Below are 22,332 nucleotides of genomic sequence, written 5' to 3' on the forward strand. Positions count from 1 at the left end.
AGGTGATGATATTCTTGGTCCTTGGACTACGCTTTGACTAGCAAAGCTGAAAATGTTATATATGGAAATAAAATTATTAATTTAATATGTACATTCAACATCTTTTTCTTATAGAAAATTCTTTGGAAAAGTGATGGTTTTTCATATTCCGTACATATCTCCCAACTTTAAAACAGAATGTGAAATTGTTTTGCAGTAGTTCCGTATGCCTCTTTCTGCCTTAGACTTTGAACTCATTGAAAGTGGGATTAAGTACATGAGAAATTACCTGATAGTGAATGAGTAAATGACTCAATTAAGTGTACAGTCCAAACATGGGGATGGCTAGGGGTTAAATTAAATGGCTGTTCATTATCTGTGTCCTGTATTACTTAAGGTTTTCGTTAGTCCCTGAGGTTTTTCAGTGCTTTTCTGGGTATCTTTTAATGCTTGCAACAAAATTGTTAGATTTGAAAATGTCTCAGGTAATAAAGATACAGTACGTAACTCTAAAAAAAACTTGTGAAGATTCTGAGATTAATACCTTACTAGCAGGCTGACAAATTAGCCTGTCACAGTTTCCTTTGTGCTGTCAGTTCCATGATGAGACTTCTGTGCTGGAGATACAAGACTTTATTATGGCACATCTGGCACAGCTGTTGCGTGTTTGCATCTTTTCTTGGACTCTCAAGTCCCATAGGGGCGATGTAGAGATGGGCTCAGGTGAATGCTGCACATACAGTGGATTTATGTAACAAGGAACCTTGAGCTTAGGGAATCCCAGTCTTCTAAAGGAGTCTGCTGGAAAACCTGTCTAGTCTTTGCCCTTTAGGGAGATACTATTTTTACCATATTGATCAGAAAACAAATCTGCCCTCTGTCCTGGAAAAAGTCACTATTTCTGTATTGCTAGGGTATTTGCTGTAGAAACATCCTTGAAAAGATAATTTGGAACAAAAGCTATGACAGCATGTCCTGAAATGGGAGAGATTGATAGAGAGTTGTTTCCCAGTAAATAACTCTTCCTCGTAATATGAATTTGTCCTCTCTCTGATGTGGTGACTGATGGCCTTGAACAATATCTTCTAAGATACTGTGTTTGATCACACAGCTCTTAGTACCATTGTTTGTATATTTTTGTCTTTAAATGTCTGGGTTAATTGTGCTTTAGAATTGTACAGCTTAATTTTAGTTTGATCCTTGCGATTGAATGATTTCTCCCCCCCACCCCCCGAACCATATATTCTGATGGTGGACAGTTTAACCAAGAAGTGTGCTAGTTCTAAGTACTTCCGGATATTGTTGCCTTTTTTGTGCACATATTATATTGTCATTAATACATTTTGGTTTTCTTTTTTTTAATGTACCCGTGATTGAGTGATTTTGAGTATTTCAGGTTTAATTATACAAGAGACTCTGAGGAGCTAGGTTAACAAAGTTCTACAAATTTGAAAATTTAGTGCTAGGTTAACAGACTTTAAAAACTTACAGTTTAAAAAAAATTAAAAATTACTTTGAATTTCACAAATTTCTTCATAATTGGAGTCAGGTACAGTAGTGCTATGTAATCGTAATAAACTTTAGGGGTGCTTGGGTGGCTCAGTCAGATGAGCGTCTGACTCTGGATTTTGGCTCAGGTCATGATCTCAGGGTTGTGAGATTGATGTGGGGCAGGTTCCTCCCTGGATGTGGAGCCTGCTTGAGAGTCTTTCCGTTTCCTCTGCTCTTCCTCCTCCTCCCCTTCCTCCCGCTTGTGTGCATGTTTTCTCTCTCTCTCTCTCAAATAAATAAAAAAATAAAACTTAGTTTAGGAAATTCATTGATTAATACCTCATGATTTAGTACAGACAGAATGAAGTTAATGATTATATTTTCTTGCATGTATTATAAAGTATTTGCATGCTTAATCCTCAAAATGAATATAGTTGTTAGAGGTCTTGTCTCCTGTTGTATAATTTATACTTGAACTTATTCAAGCAAAATGTAGGCTGACCAGGAGGCAAACTACTCCTTTTTGAATTTATTTTCCTAAGATTAGCATTCATATGTTGGAAATTAACTTTGTGATCTTAGACTTAATTTTTATTGGGGTTATGATGAGTGTTGGTTTAGATATTGATGTATACCAATCTAAGAAATTAAATCTGCTTTTCAGATTTAACGTACTTATTTACTTCAGTATCATATCTTGCTAGTCCTTTTGGTCTATTAGAAACCTACATTTAATTTTTGAGTAATTTTCCCCTACTGACTCTTTTTCAGATATTAAGAGAAGGGCACATAGTAGTAGGCATTTGCATTAGTTATCTATTACCGTGTGACAAGTTATGCTCCAATTTGATGACTTAAAAAAAATAAACATTTAGTATCTTGCGTCAGGAATTATGGTGCAGTGTAACTGAGTTCCTTGGCTCAGGGTTTCTACCAGGCTACAATCAAGGTGTTGGCCAGGGCAGCAGTTACCTCAGAGTTTGACCAGGATAGGAACCCTTCCAAGCTCACCTACTGGCTGTTAGATAGAGATACCAATTTCTTCCCGCTCGGGCTTCTCCATAGGGAGCTTTCTACATAGCTGCTGGCTTCTCGCAGAGGGAGCAAGTGAGAAAGAGCATTTTGAGGATAGCAGTTACATAATTTTTGTAACTTAATCTTGGAAGTTACATCCCAGCACATGTGCTATTTTCTGGTCATTAGAAGCAAATCATTAAATGCAGCCCACACCAAGAGAGGGAATTACATGAGGGTGTGGTTACTAAGTGGGAATCCTTGGAGGCTATCTTAGATTCTGCCTACCACAGCATTTAATAAGTATACGTATTTAAATGAAAATGTTATTCTTTGTTCATGGTCTGATTGAACAAAGGAGCTTTGGGTTTTATGTAAAAGCTAAATTTGTACTAGCATTTCAACAATTGTCCTATATTTAATTTGATTTAATTTTAAAATATACTTCTGGATATTTGTGGTACCTGTTTATTGTAATAGGATAGTTTTGATAATTCCAGTGAACTAATTTTACAGTGTTTCTGTATGAAATAAAACATAGAAAAGTCCATAAAACAAATTTACAGTTTAAAGATTTATGATAGAGTGACCATCCATGTAACCACCATCCTGATTTAACAGTCCTGCCTAACCTTTCTGGATTATAGCTTTCTCCCTGGCGTATTAGGTGGTCAATATACTGATATTTATCACTTTCCTGTTTTTCTTTACTATTTTGTTGCCTTAGTAGTTATAACTTGCTTTTTTAAGCTTTAATATATTTATTTCTGCAGCTTGTAATGTTTGTTCTGTTCTTCTCTGACTCAGTGTTAAGGTTCATCCATATTGTTGTATATGGCTATCATTGATTAGTTTTGTGTATAGTATTTTATTAAATGAATATACCCAGTTTTGTTGTTGAAGGACTTTTGGGTTCTTTTCAATTGTGGCCTATTCACAAACAATGCTACTGTCTTGTATATGTACCCAGGTGTATCTATGCATATATATCTATGGTATGTATGTAGGAGTGGAATTGATGAGTCATAGGACAATATATGTCTTCAACTTTAGTAGATAAGAAACTGTTTTCCTAAGTAGTTGTATTAGTTACTCTTCTTACAGGTAGGCGTGTATGCATGTTCCTTTTGCACTGTATTCTTGCCAGTACTTGGTATCACAACAGACTTTCTCACTTTAGCTGATCTTGCGAGTACGTATTGCTGTTTCTTTGTTGTTTTAATTTGCATTTCCCTAATGACTAAAGAGATTGAGCATACTATGTTTTTTGTTGGCCATTTGGATTTTTTGTGTATGTGTAAAGTACTTGTTTGAAGCTTTTTGCATCTTTTCTACTTAGTTGATTTTCTTAATGGTTTATTGTTTATATATTTTAGATAAAAATTCTTCCTCCTATCTATCTATCTTCAGCAAATATTTTCTTCATCTAATTGGGCTGCTTATTTCCTTATCTTAATGATGTCAGTTGACAAATGTTTCGGTTTTTAATAGAGTTAAATTGATTGGTCTTTTCTGTTATAATTAGTGCCTTTTGTGTTAGGTGAAGAATTTCCGACCTGAGGTCATGAAGACATTTTGCCATATTAAGTACTTGAAGCTTAATTTTTTTTGTCTTTTACATTAAGATTATAATCTGTTTGGGAATTTATTATTGTGTATAATGTGAGGGATAGGCAGCTTTTCATATGGATATCCAGTTGTCCAAGCATCCTTAATTAAAAAGTCCCTCCTTTTCCTATTGCTCTGAAGCACCACCTTTGTCATGCATAATGTGTCCTCATATGTGAGGGTCCATTTCTAGGCTCTCTTTTGTGCTTCACTGGCCTATTTGTCTATCTTTCTGGCAGAACTACATTGTATTTAATACTGGAACTTTAAATTACTGTTCTTCTTAGCTATTAATAGCAAATTCTTAGCTATTTATGGCTCTTGCTATTTCTATATAAATTTTACAACCACCTGGTATAGTTTCATGGTAAACCTGCTGTGATTTTTATTGGGATTACTTTGACTCCATAGATCAACATGGGAGAGTATATCTGTATACAGTATTGAGTCTTCTGACCCGTGAATGTGGTATTTCTCTGTTTATAATTTGGCCCTTAAGAATGTCTTCCAAAATTTTGGGTGCCTGGGTGGCTCAGTCCTTAAGCATCTGCCTTGGGCTCAGGTCATGATCCTAGCATTCTGGGATCAAGTCCCGCATCAGGCTCCCTGCTCAACAGGAAGCCTGCTTCTCCCTCTCCCACTCCCCCTGCTTGTGTTCCCTCTCTCGCTGCCTCTCTCTCTGTCAAATAAATAAATAAAATCTTTAAAAAAAAATAAAAAAAAAGAATGTCTTCCAAAATTTTGATATTTTTCAGGGTATTACACACCTTTCTTTTAGATTTGTTCTTAGGTCTTCATTTTTTTATACTATTATAAACAATGTCTGTGTCTTCGATTTCAGTTTCTTACTGTTTGTTGCTGATATAGAGAAATACAGTTGATTTTCATAGATAATTTTTTTTGTATCCAGCAACCTTATTACATTCTCCTTAATTCTGATAATTTATTTGTAGATTCTTTTATGTCTTCCGTATACACATCGTCATCTGCAAATAATGACAGTTTAGTTTCTTTCTTTATGATCCTTATATCTTTTATTTATTTTTCTTGTCTTACTCTGCTGGCTAGGACATCCGGTACAATGATGAATAGAAGTGGTGATAGCGGGGCATCCTAGTCTTGGTGCTGATCTCAAATGAAAGCTTTCGACGTGTCACCATTAGGTATGATGTTTTCTGGAGGGTTTTTTGTAGGTTCTTTCTTTCAAGGAAGTAAATTTCTATTCCCAGTTTCCTAAGAGGACTTTTTTCCCCTTTAATCATGAGTGGGGATTGAGTATTCTCCAAAGTTTTTGTGCATCTGAGGTGATACTCACTTTTTTTTCTCATTTTGTTAATGTTGTTAAATAGATTGGTTTAATATTAAAGGGTCAATCAACTTTGCACCTAGGGTGATCAACCATCCTAATTTGCCCAGGTGTATTCTAGTTTTATCACTGAACATTCTGCATTCTAGGAAACCCCACCAGGATGGTTGTTTGCCCTACTTGTATTCCTTTTGTAAACCAAACGTGGCCATGATGTGTAGCCTCTTCTATATTGTTTGGTTTGCAGATACTTGGTTTTGGATTTTGCATCTATTTTCATTAGTGACATTGTGCTGTAAGTTTTTTCTTACACTGATCGTGTCCAGCTTTGCTATAAAGATTGTTGCTTTAGTCAAATGAGTTGGGGAATGTACCCTCTTTCTATTTTCTGAAGGAATTTGTATAGTCTAGAAAGGATATCTTTGCTGAATGTTTGAAGATTTTATTGAAGGACCCCTCTGGATTTGTTGTTTGCTTGCAGAAAGGTTTAAACTATTGATTCACTTACTGCAACACTTATGTGCTTATTCATTTATTCTGTTCTAAAATAACAGAATAACTGTTATACAACAGTTATGCTTATTCAGTTTTTGTTATAAATATCACCTGTAACATGTTATACTTTTTCTAGGAGTTGTCTGTTTCATCTAAATTTTCAAATTATTGGCATATTGGTTTTAGTATTAAGTTTTTTGAATGCTCCCAGAGTTTTTAGTGGTATCTTTCATTCCTGACTCTGCTTATTACTGCTTTGTCTTTTCCTCTTTTTTTCTTGATCAAGTCTTGCCCAGGATGTATCGATTTTATGAGTCTATCTCAAAGAACCAACTGTTGTCATTGTTTATGTTTCCTATTTTATTTTTGCTTTCCATTTTACTAATTTATGCTCTTTACATTTTCTACTGTTTTACTTTCTTTGGTTTTATTTTATTGTTCCTTTTCTAATTTGTTAACTTGAGTGTACATATTATTATAGAGACCTTTTTCCCCCTAATATAGGGATTTAAGGCCATTTGCATCTAATGATTTTAGTATGGCGTTCTGTTTGTTATTCTTTAGTTCAAAATAATTTTTAATTTTCATTATAGTTTTTCTCAGGCCTGTGGGTTATTTAGAAGTAAAGTTATTTGGACATTGGGATTTTCTTTTTATCTTTCTGTTGGCGATTTCTGTTTTGATTACATTGTTGTCAGAAAATACTTTGTGTTTTATTCCTTTGAATATGATATTTGCACTGTCACCTAGTGGTTAAATTTTGAAATATTTGTGTTTGAAAGAGAATGTGTTTTCTACAATTGTATGCTGTCATGTAAAGTTTGTTAAATGTATTGCGAGAATTTTCTGCATTTTTACTGAGCTTTGTTTCCATGTTAGGTGAATTACTGAATAATTATATTTGAGGTGAGTTTCTTCTAGACAGCAGAGATTTTTTTGTCCACTCTGCCAGATTCATCCTAATATATTTAGACCATTTACATTTAACGTGAATGTTATGACTTGAGCCTACCATTTTATTATTGTTTTACGTTTCTTTTCTCTGTTGGTTTTATTGTTTTTGTTTTCTTTTTACTTGAATGTTTTTTAGAATTCCATTTTTATTTATTTATAGTGGTTTTGAGTACTTTTCTTTATAGATTTTTAGGAGTTACTATAGATATTACATTATGTTTATAACCTAACACAGTACTGGCATCTATTTACATTGACTTTTAAATAAGCCATCTCATTATGTCACCTGTAGTCAGATTTCCCTCCCTCCCTCTTTCTTTCTTTCTTTCTTTCTTTCTTTCTTTCTTTCTTTCTTTCTTTCTTTCTTTCTTTCTTTCTTTCTTTCTTTCTCTTATCTCCCTCCCTCTTTTCTTTTCTATTCTTCTCTTTTCTTTACTTTCCTTTTCTTTTTTCTTTCCTTTTTTCTCTTCTCTTCTTTTCTTCTTGCTTGTTTTATGCTTTCTTTTCAACTTAAAGTTATAGTCATAGGACTGAATGAAGGTCGTAATTAAGCCTGTCTGACATTACAGAATTTAGGTGTTAAGTATGTATATGTTTATGGGGTAGTGGTATGGTCTTAAAGTCTTAGTTTGTACTTCATATGGCTAAATGAGCTTTGCTTTTGGTAGTAACTTTTGGAATGAATGTATCTGTGTGTTGTATGTGTATATGTGTATATACACACATATAAATAAAGACTTTTTTTTTTAACAGAAGTTTTAGGTTCACAGCAAAAGTGAGAGGAAGATGCAGAGATTTCCCATGTACTCGTTGCCCTCACGTGTGCAAAACCTCCCCAATTATTGGCATCCCTCACGAGAGGGTACATTTGTTATAACTCATGAACCTGGCATGTTATAATCACCCAAAGTCCGTAGTTTACTTTGGGGTTCTCTCTTGGTTTAGTACATTCTTTGGGTTTGGAGAAATGTGTAATGACACGTATCCATCATTATAGTATCATACAGAGTATTCTCATTGCCTTTAAATTCTTCTGTGCTCCACCTATTCATCCCATTTTCCACCTCCAACCCCTGGCAATCACTGGTTTTTACTATTTCTTTGGTTTTGTCTTTTCCAGAATATTATAGAATTGGAATTATATAGTATATAGCCTTTCACATTGGCTTTTTTTCACTTAGTAATATGCATTTAAGTTTCATTCATGTCTTTATATGTTTTAGAGCCCATTTCTTCTTTTTTTTTTTTTTTTTAAGATTTTATTTATTTATTTGACAGAGAGATAGCCAGCGAGAGAGGGAACACAGCAGGGGGAGTGGGAGAGGAGGAAGCAGGCTAGGATCCTAGCGGAAGAGCCTGATGTGGGACTCAATCCCAGATCGCCGGGATCACGCCCTGAGCCGAAGGCAGACGCTTAACGACTGCTCCACCCAGGCGCCCCTAGAGCCCATTTCTTCTTAGTACTAAGTAGTATTCCATTGTCTGGATGTGATACTGTTTACCCTTTGCCTACTGAAGGACATCTTGGTTGCTTCCAAGTATGCAATTAGCAATTATGAATAAAGCTGCTGTAAATATGGTTTTGTGTAGACATACAACTTTTCAGCTCCTTTGGGTAAATACTAAGGATTATGATTACTGAGTCATATACTAGAATTATGTTTACTTAGTGAAATTGCCAAACTGTCTTCCAAAGTGGTTGTACTGTTTCTCTTTCCCGCCAGGAATAAGTGAGACTTCCTACTGATGCACATTATTGTCAGCATCGGGTGTTGTCATTGTTCTGGATTTTGGATGTTCTAATAGATATACAGTGGTATCTCATTATTGTTTTTATATATATGTTAAATTTTGCTACTCTCTTTTTAACACAGTTTTTTTCTGAAAGTATACGAGTATTCTTTTGTTCAGAATTGAATATGTCAGATGATTGAGATAGTCTTGGCAGCTACAATTTATTCTAATTATATTAGCTTTTATTTTTTTATTTTTTTTAAAGATTTTATTTATTTACTTGAGAGAGAGAGTGAGTATGCACTAGAGAGAGCAGAAGCAGGGTGGGGGGGAGAGGCAGAGGGAGAGGAAGAAGCTGATTCCCTGCTGAGTGGGGAGCCCCAACGTAGGGCTCAATCCCAGGACCTCGGGATCACGACCTGAACTGAAGGCAGATGCTTAACTGACCGAGCCACTCGGGCACCCCTAACTGTACTAGCTTTTAAAAAACAAAATTCACACACTAATTTTAATACTTCAGTATATTTTTATCAAATCATGAGTGTAGGTCGGATAAATAAGTACCAATGACACCTATGTGCAGCAAAGCAAATGTCAATAAAAAAGGGCTTCTTATTTTCAAATTCTTTTACGTTTTAGTCTTCTGGAATTCTGAAACTTCACTTTTTTTTTTTTTCAAGAGAGAGGTTGAATGTGTGTGCAAGTGGGAGGAGGGACAAAGGGTGAGGGAGAGAGAGAATCTCAAGCGGTTTCCATTCTGAGTGCACAGCCTGATGCAGGGCTCGATCTCCCAATCCTGAGGTCATGACCTGAGCCAAAATCAAGAGTTGGATGTTCAATGGGCTGAGCCACTCAGGCGTGCCTGAAACTTTACCTTTTAAATTTAAATGTTTTTTAAGTTTTCTTTGGGTTTTGGCACAACATGCTGTGTTGAAAGTGGCCTTGCTATTAATATAGGCTTAGGGCTGAGCTTCAAACATTTCTCCATCACATGTGTTTGTTACTATTTTTAGTAACCCCCAAATTCATGAGGATATGCTCCAGGGTGGTTTTAGTTATCATTCCCAATTAATGATCAATTTTCATTCAGATAATGGTAGTTCATCTTTGTGGACTTTCTTCATATCTCCAGAACGTTCTTGGACTCTGATTCATGCTTTTATTCTAGATCCTACTGCTCCCAGTTATGAAACATGTTTGAAGAGTGAATTTAGATTAATTCTTCTTTCCATTTCCTTTAAATTGTTGTCCTTTGTCTTTCTTCTGGTTTTTAGTACTCTAATATCTTGCACTGATGCCTGATAGAGAAACACTTGCTTCCCTTATATTCATCACTCTGCTCTTACACTTCTGGCCACCAAATGTGTGAGTGATTTTTACACTAAGCAATTCTTCAATTCTATGCAGACACCAATTGAGTGCCCCCCAATTCAATTCAATTCTGACACTATCTACCTGGTGTTTGCCCCAGATTTCACAGGTTAATGGCTCAGTCTTATAAGGCTGAGATGCCACTTTAGATGCTAATTGCAAGTCCACCTTGTCACTTGTTCTTCGGACTGACTATAAATTGGAGGTTCCTATGACCTCCTCTTTGGGTTTGATAATTTGCTAGAATGGCTCACCAAACTCAGGAAAACAGTTACTTGCTAGGTTACCAGTTCATTATAAAAGAATATACAACCCAGGGACGGCTAGATGGAAGAGATGCACAGGGCAAGGTATGTCGGAAGGGACATAGACCTTCCATACACTTTCCAGGTGTGCCACCCTCTCAGTATCTCCACGTGTTCACCAACCTATATAGTTGGTTCCCTTGGCAACCAGCCCTCATCTGGAGGTTTTTCAGGAGCCCTCCAGTCATGTCATTAAGCATACAGAAACTTACCTTCAAGGGTTTTAGGAGCTGTGACCAGGAGCTGAATGAAGACCAATTATATATTTCTTATTATACGTCACAGTATCACAGTGCCGTAGTAATTTAGCTAAACCCCTTCAGAATCTCATTGAATGTAAATGCCTCAGATTTAGTGTGTGCTAAGTGATTTCCATTTCTCTAAACTTTAAAAAAATTTTTTTTGTCTTGACACTTTTTCAGACTTTTTCACATAGGTAGGTTGCATCATTTCATGTTCTCTATCTTAGGGCAGCATTTGTACCTTACTTATTTAATCCTTTATTTTTTAGATTTTATAGTATTTTTATTTTTATATTCCCTGGGTTTTTGATTGTCAATAAAGTTATTGTTTTAAAAAAAAGTATAATATAATTAAAAACTTAAAAATTCTCCCATTTTCCAGGGAGAACAAATGATATATAATCAGGATATTTATTCTAGTATGATAGTTGTTTTATTTTAAATTGAACCATAGGAGATTACTGGTTTTGGACCAGTAATTATTGTTATTATTGCTTGAACATTGGCAGTTTTATATATTTCACCTCATATAAAGCAGCATCCATATATAATAATAGATGTATTATCCAGCATAAGCTTTGGGGTACTAAAAGGATGGGGCAGTATCCTCAGAGAATAGGACATTAGAGTTTACTATTTTGGGATTTCAGGTGATATTGGAATTTTTTTCTGGTGTTTTAAGTTCAAAAGTGAAATGCAATTATTAATATGATCTTAATTATGTATTATGTATCACACCAGTGATATTGGCTATCTCTGGATGTTGGTACTGTACATGTTGACTTTATCTTTCCTTTAAATGTATTTTTTAAAACAGTCATACTAAAGACCCTCAGCATTTGTTTAAATAAGGATTTGAAGAGTGGAGCATTTCAAGGTAATTAATGAAAAAGGTCGATTGGTGACCATGGGATGCTTTGCTGAATTAGAGCTTAGGATCACTGGAGTTGAAAGTATGCATGAACCAAAAGGCAAAAGACAAGAGGTGTCAGTGATGGTAGGAAATGACTGGGATGTTTTATAGATAGCTAAGATCAGTAGAGTGATTTTGCTGCTTGGTTTGAACCAAACCAGAGTGGTTTGGAGTGGAAGACTAATTTTTGGAAATAGACCTGGGGTGTGAGAGTATTTATCAGTTGATCAGCTTTTATTTGAAAGAGTTCCAGGACAGACTGTGTCTTTGAGGGAGAGCAAGGTTTTGGTTAAGGTAGAAGTATAGTGTGTAAAATTTTAGGGTGGAGAATAGTTTATTGAACTGGATGGAAGAGTTGAAAGCATTTGACAATGCTAATTACTTTTTTTACACTCTCCCCCCATTCCTCCATGGTTTCTGTAATAGTATGCTGTCTTGTCTTCTGGTTTTGTGGCTACATTTTGCACTTAATGATTGTTAATGCAGAACTGCTCCTTCTTTCTTTGCCCATCTCTTAAACATTGGTGTTCTCCTTACCATCTTGTTATTTATTATTTTTTTCCTCATCTCTGCTGACCATACTGGTTGACACTGGGTGATTTCATTATCATAGCTTCAGATTTATTATTCTCCTTTTTCATAGCTTATATGTCTTTTAACATATTATTTTTTACTGTTTATTCTCTTTTTCCTCATTGTTTCCTCTAGCAAAATTCTATTAGTCCTTCAAGGCTCGGCCTTTCGTCTACTTTCAGATCTAATTTCACTTACCCAGTTGCCTCTCTCCTCTTCCCCAGTTTTCCATCTAGGTTAGGAGCAGTCTTACCTTAAATTCTGTGTGCATGCCATCATCATAATGTTTACTATGATATTTCAACTGTTGGCTTACTTGTTTGTTCTCTTCCCTGGACTGAGTTCCACGGGGGCAGGGCTATAGCTTTCTAAATCCTGTTCTTCCCAGTGCTTAGCAAAATGCTTAGCACTAGGTAAATATATGAATTAATAAGTTATCCATACCAACTATGTATGGATTGTAACAGAAGAGAAGGTGCTAATGTTAATAACCTAAAAAGTCCATTTGCCCTTACCGTCATGAAAGACATGAAAAGTTAAATAATGAGATACTGTTTTCAAGAAGTACTATAGTATAATGAGTAATAGCAGGAATTCTGGAACAAGGGGACTGCCATGATTTGAATACCAGTTCTGCCACTTCAAGTCCTCTAACCTTTCTGTGCTTTTCATTTTCCTAATGTGTAATAGTACCTATTTCACATCTTATGATTAGTATTACACAAGTATTCATTATTGTTACTTTACATTTTAAAATTTGGTTCAATGTATTTGGTTTAGATTAAGACAGCCACTTATAGATACTGGTGATAGAAATTTAAATTCATGGAGTGTTTCTGGAAGGCAGTTTCACATAGTGTTTTCCTAACTCTATTTATTTTTGGTTGAATAACTTCATTTTTAATAATCTTTTAATAAAAATTGAAATGCAGACTCATGTTCCAGAATTACTCATGCAAACAACTTAAATCTCTAGTAAGATGAGAATGGTTAAATATATTGTTGAATGTGATTCAGCAGTTAAAATGTTTGCATTTTAATGTTATAGGAAAAGGCTATGATGCAAGTAGATAAGATATCAAAGATGAAGCATTATCTTAAACATGTCTTAAAAAATGCTGAAGAGGCCAATGTTAAGATGCTAACTTGTGATTGCTTTTGGGTAGTGGGATTTAACCTCTGGGAAACTAATTTTTATTTTAAAATGGAGTTAACAGCTGACATGCTGACATTAATTGCTAACAAATGAGGTAATTGGAATGTTTTTGGATGTCTCCTATTTTTATTAAGTTACACCATCATTTTTCTTGATCATATCTGAATAATGAATAAAGTCAATCCTTGTTGCATTAAAGAAGTACAGCGTTGTGTTTTCTTAAATATTAAGTCTGTACATTTTTTAACATCGAACTTTCAGCTCTTTTTGTCTGCAATTTTTCATCCCTGCAATCTATTATTAGTGCCTAATTTTCTAGAAATTATTTTCCAAATGTAAAGTTATGATCATGGTGATGCCAGTGTGGTTTGGTTTAGGCTTTTTTCCCCCCCTCTCTATTTTGTCTGCAGCAATTGGAACAGATCCAGAAGGAGCTGAGTGTTTTGGAAGAGGATATTAAAAGAGTGGAAGTAAGAAATCAAGAATTTCTCACATCTCTAGAAATTTTCAGTTTCATGAAATTGTCACTTTTCCTTTAAAATTATTGCATCGAATTTATGGGATTTGTTTCCACTATATAGAATGTAACAGATGTTACTTAAATTTTAATTCAGAGTGCATTTTTATTGAAAAAGCATTCTGAACACTTTTTGATAAAATGTATTCTAAGTTTGTTTTCACTGTTTTATTGCCATAATTATTCTTGGGTAGATTGAAAAAAAATCATTTAATTTTCTTGGTATGCTATCATAGTAACTTATATCAACTCCCACAAAACCCTCAATTATTATTAAAATTATGTCACAATTCTGTTCTCTTATTAAGTAAATAATTTTTTACATATCTACTATGCTAAGGTTAATTTACAAAGAGTTATGAAAACACGTGAACAATAATGTAGGCATTTATAGTATAATATAGTTTACTTATGGAAATCCATGGGAGGATCTTTTGGGGATTCATAGGCTAGTATGATGTGTGGTTATTATCTGCAGCTATATTTAAATTTAGTGTGTGTTTTAAATTGTTCACATGTGTTGTAATTTTCTTTTCCTGATATGTAGAACATGTTAAATGATCTTGAGTTTAATATTTTGTGGAAATTCAGTATCCCATGTGGCATTCCTAACTTGTTACTACTATGCTGTGTCCCTTTTGGCTGTATGACTGAACTGAGCTTGGATTAGACAGAAGTATTCTACCTGATGATGTATCTTTAGTGGCATTTTAAAATTTCCTGCTTTTCCATTAATCAGAATAGCACATAAAAAAGGCCAGGTTGTTGGTATGATTCAGAGGTACGTAATTTATGCAATAATAGTTGATTAGGAGGCTTCTTCCTCTGAGTTAATGTGTTAGACTTTAAGTCATTATTTTAAAATGCTAATATTTGAATCAAGATGACTGTTAATGCTTTCAGAGGATATTTTTAAAGTAAACACATATCCTGTTTTTCTGGACTTTAGAGAGCTGAACCTAATGATTCACGTAGCATACTGTCATACTTAATATTTATCAATAGATTCTCACTTAGATTCATGATTAGCTTATAGTACAATGTAGTACATCTCATTTGAAATATTTACATTTGTTTTTTTCTGCATTTGTGGATTCATTAGTGATGAACAGTGTTTATTAAAGAGTTTCTAGTTTTTTAAGAATGTGTACCATAGAAAAAGCTGTCTCTGAACTTTTAGATAATCTTGCTTTTGTACTCTGAGGAGAGGAAGCCTTGAGAAATATGGATGTTGAGACAAAATGTGACTGATAAAAATCTAGGATTGGAAGGGAATGTAATATCATATCTCATTTTGCCTTATACATCTTCTGTTTGCAGTGTCTACTGTAACTCAAATAATTGTGTTTTCAGGAAATGAGCGGCTTGTACTCTCCTGTCAGTGAGGATAGCACAGTGCCTCAATTTGAAGCTCCTTCTCCATCACACAGGTACAAAGCTTCAAACTTGTAATTACTAAGGATTTATGTTGCAAAATGCACATATGGTACTAGTCCTTGGGAGCCTTTTCCATGTAATGTACAAGGTCCCTGAGAAGTTGCTTTTGGTCGTGATCTAGAAATGAGATTCAGATGGCCCATCTTTTCCTTAATGCTTTGAATTTTCATGCCATGAATAGGAGAATATTGTAATATTATGAATTCACTGTTGGATTAAAAGTTCGGTGATTTTCTTGAAATAATAGTAGCTTTCAATATCTTATAAGTTAAAATCAAATGATCTTAAAAATCTATAATTTGAGAACATGAAATGATAGGTAATATTAGGGAGAAATTGGATAAAGTAAAATCTTGGGCTTTTCCCCTAAAAACTTTGGTATTTTCTTCATTACTCTTGTCATTAATTTGTCTTCTCTTTTATATGCTTTATTAGAACAGGGATTATATTTGTCTTGCTCATGATTGTTTCCCTAGGTTTTAGAGTAGCAGTCGTGACTGGCCTCATTTAGTAAGTATTTGTGAAGTGCAGTAAATTTCTGTGGTTCCTTCAAGCTCTGAGGTTCTAGCTGATGAAATATATCCTAGCTAAAATTGGAATTTGAACTTTTTGCTTGAAGTGTTCAAAGTAAGATCAATTTTAGATGTTTTTAATTTGCTAATCTATTTAGGATAATGGCCCAGTGGAAGCTTTTTAGACAAATAGTTTTAGGATAACATATGAATTATCAGATAGTTCAGTGCCAGTATAAGAAATTACACAAGCCTTCAAAACCTGTGTCAGTTCAGGAAAGCTATGGTGGATTTAGTTTGGTATGATATGCGGGAAAAGGGGCACAGGGGACCTTCTAGTTAATGAAAGTTCCTGGGGTGTTTGATATTTTCCTCATTAACCATTTATGGAGAATCCTTGTGAGTTGTAGTTGATTCTAGAGTCACATAAGCTGTGTAATTCAACTTTTTCCCTTTATATTCTATTTTCTTTAAAACACTTGGGAATGACTCAGTCTGTGGGATATTGTTACCTTTAAGTTTAATGCTCACTTTCTCATATACATGAGATCTTTGTCAGTGGAATACTGTGTGAGTGTATAAAGGTAAGCAAAAATTGTCATCTCACAAAATATTCACTGACAATTCCCGTTGTCCTCTCTCTTGTTTAATGGTAGCATTTCTTTCTCTTGTGTCCATGTTTTTGTTTTTCAATCTCTCGCTGATGGGTTTTTGTAACATGTGACAGTATAATATTATGTTAAGTTAACTGGCTCTATTTATTGAATGCCTCTGATACGTGCTAGGCACTGTTGTATTTGTTGGAATATAGTTGGCGAAGTCCCTGTCCTTAATGGAGCTTACCTTTTGGGAGGTGTCTGTGTGAGGCTTGGGGAGATACTAAACAAATAAATATATAATGTAGTAGTAGTAATACAAAACATATAAGTACTACATTAGGAAGAAAAATTAAGGATATGAGGGGTTTGCAAAAAAAATTAGGGCATATTAGGACTGGAAATAGCATGTAGTTCCAAACAGTTTGTATAGTCAGGTTTTTCTGGGGAGGTAACATTTAAGCTGACACATGAATGGAGTGTAAATATGATAGAAAGTCAGGGCCCCTGGGTGCTGTTGTCAGTTGAGCATCCCACTCTTAGTTTCCGCTCAGGTTGTGATCTCAGGGTCATTACATTGAGCCCCAAGTCAGACTCTGTCTCCCTCTCCTTCTACCCCTCCGCCCCCCAATAAATAAATAAATCTTTAGAAAAGAAAAGTCATGGGAGAGTTTTGAGCAGGATCTGATTTAGATTTTAAAATGTTTACTAGGGTACCCATGTAGAGGATAGAGAAGAGACTGTGTCTTGAGCCCCTGCCATTGGAAGTGTGGTAAAAGTTAGGAAGCAAGTAACAGTCTGGAAGAGAGGAGTTGGTGCCTTGTATTAGAATTTTATTGGGGGAAGAGATGAGACATGGTTGATTATAAAATAAAGTAGCAGGGGTGCCTGGGTGGCTCAGTTGGTTAAGGGTCTGCCTTTGGCTCAGGTCATGATCCCAGGGTCCTGGGATCAAGTTCCGTGTTGGGCTCCCTGCTCAGGGGGAGCCTGCTTTTCCCGCTCTCTCTGCTTGCTGTTCGGTCTGCTCTCTCTTTCTCTCTCTCTGTGTCAAGTAAATAAAATCTTAAAAAAAAAAAAGTAGCAGATCTTAAAAAAGATTCAAGATTTTGTGAAGTCTGTGAAAACTTTTTGAAGAACTACTAACATCCTATGCAAAGCTATTTAAGTGAGGTTCTGACAGTTAACTTAGTAGTTGAAGAAGGGAAAACAGGCAAACATAATACTTTCTTCAAAAGAGTATTTTGATATTTTTGTAGAACAAGTAATTTGAATATCAAGGTTTGAGAGAGACACTTGGGAAAAATGATGTAGCCCTAAAATACTCTTAGGAAATGATCCTAAAGTTTAAGATGTGAAATTAAACATGTTATGTTATCCTAACAATATTTTACTTTTCTTTATTTTTAAGAAATAGTGTGTAGTTCCAATTATAGTAACTTTCTTCCCCCATAATTATTAGCCTTGTTATTTAAATGTAAGACAGTTTGTTTTATTCCTCACTGTAATGTTTTTGGTCTCTTTTATAGCAGCAGGTTTACCTTAAAAAGCGTTTTTGTTGATTAATTTATTTTCTTCTGTTATGAGGACCTCTTTATATGTCTGGTCATTGAATCCCTTACATAGATTCTAAGTTAATGATTAGATTATGTATTTATGTATTTATTTATTATTTTATAAAGATTTTATTTATTTATTTGAGAGAGTGAGAGAGCAAAAGAGGGAACACGAGTGAGGGGAGTGTGAGAGGGAGAAGCAGACTCTCTGCTGAGCAGGGAGCCCCATGCAGGGCTCGATCCCAGCACCCTGGGATCATGACCTGAGCCGAAGGCAGATGCTTAACGGCTGAGCCACCCAGATGCCCCTAGATTATGTATTTAAATGAGAAGAAAAATAAAAGAAATATAGCTTTTCTTTAACCCCACTTCCCCCGGAATTTATCTTCTGTATACCATGATTAGCTATAATTTTCATTTCCTGTGTATTCTCTTTCTGCTGTTTAGACCCTCCATATCACATGGAGTCTAGCAGTGGTCTTTTAACTATCCTCTTGTGGTGTTTTGCCAGAAATCTGATCATGTTTCTTTCCTGCTTGAAATCCTTCAGTGGCTTTTCGCTGCGTGTAAGTTGGTTTAGATCCAATTCTTTTGCATGGCCTTCTGTATCTTTTTTTGTGCTTTAGAATTGAATTTAACTCCCAAAACAGATGTTAAACTACCTTTACTTACGCCTGTTCCTTTTGCCTAGAAACTTCTGGATTCATCTCTTACATAGCTCCCCCTTCTGAAAGTGTCCCCCCCGCCCCCAAGAATCCAACCAAGGGTAAACTCTTCTCTATTCTTTTTTGATACACCATTTCCCTAAAGACTATAGGGGAGGAAGGAAGGAGGAGATAGAATTAAACACTTCAAAAAATTCTAATTATTTTGTTCCTGCTTCTGTGCTGTGTGTACTAGTTTGTGTATTTCCCATAGTGTACCGTAATTCTGTGACTATTAAGTTCTTCTTATACTCCTTTATTTTTATATGAGCATTTATACATATTAGGATTTAAAATATGTTTTTGAATGAAAGTATATGTAACCTCGAGTTTTATTTACTAGTTTGTGAGATTTTGATTGAAGCATGACCTTTAGTATACTTAATAAATAAACTAATACAATCTTTTTTTTTTTTTTTTAAGATTTTATTTATTTATTTGACAGAGATAGAGACAGCCAGCGAGAGAGGAAACACAAGCAGGGGGAGTGGGAGAGGAAGAAGCAGGCTCATAGCGGAAGAGCCTGATATGGGGCTCGATCCCAGATCGCTGGGATCACGCCCTGAGCCAAAGGCAGACGCTTAACCGCTGTGCCACCCAGGCGCCCCAATAAACTAATACAATCTTTAAAAAACAGTAGAACAAAAACTGTTAGCCAGGCTTCATTGGAGTGTGGTTGGGGTGGGGAGGGAGTGTGTGATTTTTCCTTCATAAAATCAGTTGAATTTTTTTAACACTTTGGAGCCTTCATCCATTACAGATTTCTCTAATTAGAATTAGTTTAAGCTGAAGATTGCTGTTTTCAGGGCCTTTTTCATTCTGCTTTAGATTGTAAGGGAGAAAGTCTCCACAATTCATAGTGAGCTATAGTTTATACTGTATGTGTCGTTATGAGTGAATTAGAGAATGGTAGGAAAGCACAGTCTTTTTTACCTGTTGCCAAATGGGATTGGTCCTTTTATCTGAGAGTACAAGTACGAGCGTATCTATTTTAATACACTCTTTTAAAGGATTATTAATATCTGATATTAATATATTAATATACATTGATACAGAGGATATTAATGTTTAACTGTAGCTCTAACTTTAAATACTAAAATGAAACATTTTTGTTGAGATTTTCCTCTTGATAATGACAGTGATGATTTTTAGGTTAGAACATTCTTAGACCAAAAAATCTAATATTTAAAATTTAGATTTTAAGTCTTCTCTAAAGCCATTTTCAGTAATTATGCTTGTAAAATTTTAAAAGCCTCCCATTGATGTGTTTTCTATCTTAGAAATAATTGTCTCATAACTGCTTTATTCTTAGTCTTTAAGCAAGTGTTTCAGAATCGTTAATTGTTAGTCTCTCACGTCTGTGTTTTCAGAACTTCAGATAACTTAGTTTGGAGATAATGTATTAGTTTAAACTTCTTTATCTGCTTAGGGTAGATATGCTTTAATGTGATCCAGGTAGTTACTGGAGTTAAATTTGCAGACTAACTTTTGTTTTCCTATGATAAAATAGTAAATAAATACAATAGAAATACAGTAAATAAAATCTTTTTGACCTAGACTCTTCAATCTTTAAAATGCTTTTACCCAAAAGAGAATTCCTTTTTTTTTTTTTTTTTTTAAAGATTTTATTTATTTGTCAGAGAGAGAGAGCACACACACACAAGCAGGGGGAGCAGCAGGCACAGGCAGAAGTAGGGTCCCCGCTGAGCACAGAGCCCAATGTGGAACTCGATTCCAGGACCCTGGGATCATGACCTCAGCCAAAGGCAGATGCGTAACCTAATGAGCCACCCAGGCATCCCCCATAAGAGACTTCCTATTTGTCATAAATTTAATTCATTTTTTTGAAAGATATATTTATAAGTTTAAAATTTGAATTGCTTATTAAGGTTTTTTGTGGTATAGAAGAAGGAGGTTTATAAATAAAAAAAAGATAAGACTTTTATGGAAGACACTCTTGTTTTTATTTAACTACTTTTAACAGGTATTTTTCAGACTTTACCTTTCATTTGTGTTTCTATTGACAAAGGTCCAGTTGAATCAAAATGTAGGTGTAATAGGAAGGAAAAGCAAAGGGTTGTTTTATCAATGCTAGAATTATATATTATTAAGAATATATACATAGGGTAATGAGTTAATACCTTGTGAATTTGTATATTTTTTAATTAGACTGAGTAAACTAATGAAATTCAAGGAATTTGATATTTCATAATGGCTGTGGACTAGATTATGAAATTCTTCTTTAACTCACCAGCGTCAGTGAACAATTATATTTACCTGTGCAATTTTATTTACTTACAGTCATTACAAAAAAATAAAAAAGTGTGTGTGGTGGTGGGTGATGGTTTTGGATGGCCCTGAGATCACAACCTCAGCCAAAACCAAGAGGCTAATGCTTAACTGACTGTGCCACCCAGGCACGACCCCCGCCCACATTCCTTATTTTTGAATATTAGGTCTTTGGCTGGATTATGACCTGGTGTTAATGGATATTTCTTCACATATTAATGCTTAAGTTCTTGGTACTTTCTGACATTAATTATTAGTTCAGTTGCTTTATTTTATCTGGGGAGATAACTTTTTTAAAATATAGAAATTAAAATTTTTTTGAAGATTTTATTTATTTATTTTGAAAGCTTGCCAGTGGGGGGATGGGCAGAGGGAGAGGTAGAGGGAGAGAATCTTAAGGAGACTCTGCTGAGTGCAGAGCTCAACGCAGGCCTTAATCCCATGACCCAGAGATCATGACCTGAACTGAAATCAGTAGCCCTTCACTTAACCAACTGAGCCACCCAGGCACCCCAGGAATTGAAATGTTTTTATGGTCAAGTCTAACTCTAATCCTTACAAGTATGTCTCTAATTTATTATATATTTTAAACAAATCTTCCTATATAAACCTAAAGAGTTTTTATTTAGTCTTTATTTCCTTTATCCAAGAGAGAAATTGTAACAACAGAGGAAATTCTTCACACACAGGCTGACACTTTGTTCTATATCTCCAACATTAGGTGGATCTTAACAAATCTCTGCTATACTTGCATTGAGGACTTTTGAACATAAGTGATGTGTTGCTGTTTTTTAGTGACGTTTATGTGTGGTGTGGGAAAAGTAGTAAAACCAGTAGTTGATTGTTTTATTGTTGGGAGTACTAAGGAGTTACTTGCCTCACTCTGATGCTGTACTGTGCAAAGGAGTTAAAATTAAAGTCATAGGAGATGGAGGACATTGAAGAATCTTAAAGAATTTTCAACTTGCGCTAAAACAAAAAGAAGCACAAAATGCAGAAAAAGTTCCTTGGCAATAATGTAGCAGATACTCTTTATACATATGCAATTTCTTTCTTTCTTTCTTTTTTTTTTAAAGGTTTTATTCATTTATTTATCAGAGAGAGAGAGGGAGAGACAGAAAGTGAGTTCACAAACAGGAGGAGTGTCAGAGGGAATGAGCAAGGAGCCTGATATGGGACTCGATCCCAGGGCCCTCGGATCATGACCCAAGTCAAAGGCAGACGCTTAACAGACTGAGCCCCCCCAGGCGTCCCACATCTGTAATTTCTCATTAAATTGATAGGTAGTAGAGAATTAGCAAGTCATAAAAACCTTTTCTGAAACTGTGCAGTTTCTTTATTTAGAATGTCTGAAGAATTTATTCTTCAGTCACTCAGCCAGTTTTGGAGGACATGTAAGACATGTATAAAACCTTGTATAGTCACTGGATATATAGTTGTGAATATGACAGACCCTAGAACCATGCTGTCATGGTTGCATAGCTTTAGGATGAAAAATAAGTTATGCTGGCAAATTAATTTTTCTGCTTAAAATATGTAAATAAGACTTTGATTCCAAAAATTAAAATAAAATGCCTTTTTTT

At 34.9% G+C, this 22,332-nt stretch overlaps 1 protein-coding gene across 4 annotated transcripts in view; it reads left to right on the forward strand.

The window, feature by feature from the left end:
* The window catches only part of COP1 (COP1 E3 ubiquitin ligase), a 241,315-nt gene that overhangs the window by 56,080 nt on the left and 162,903 nt on the right, over positions 1-22,332 (forward strand). For 2 of the 4 annotated variants that reach the window (XM_045811396.2, XM_045811394.2), the window contains exons 7-8: positions 13,552-13,611; positions 15,012-15,088. In XM_045811396.2, coding sequence (XP_045667352.2) covers positions 13,552-13,611; positions 15,012-15,088 — 137 coding nt within the window. The remainder of the gene's footprint in view (positions 1-13,551; positions 13,612-15,011; positions 15,089-22,332) is intronic. The other 2 variants (XM_045811397.2, XM_045811398.2) reach the window with 1 other exon arrangement.

This window comes from Ursus americanus, chromosome 2, assembly GCF_024610735.1.
Source record: "Ursus americanus isolate L20-20 chromosome 2, mUrsAme1.1.p, whole genome shotgun sequence".
Taxonomy (NCBI): domain Eukaryota; kingdom Metazoa; phylum Chordata; class Mammalia; order Carnivora; family Ursidae; genus Ursus; species Ursus americanus.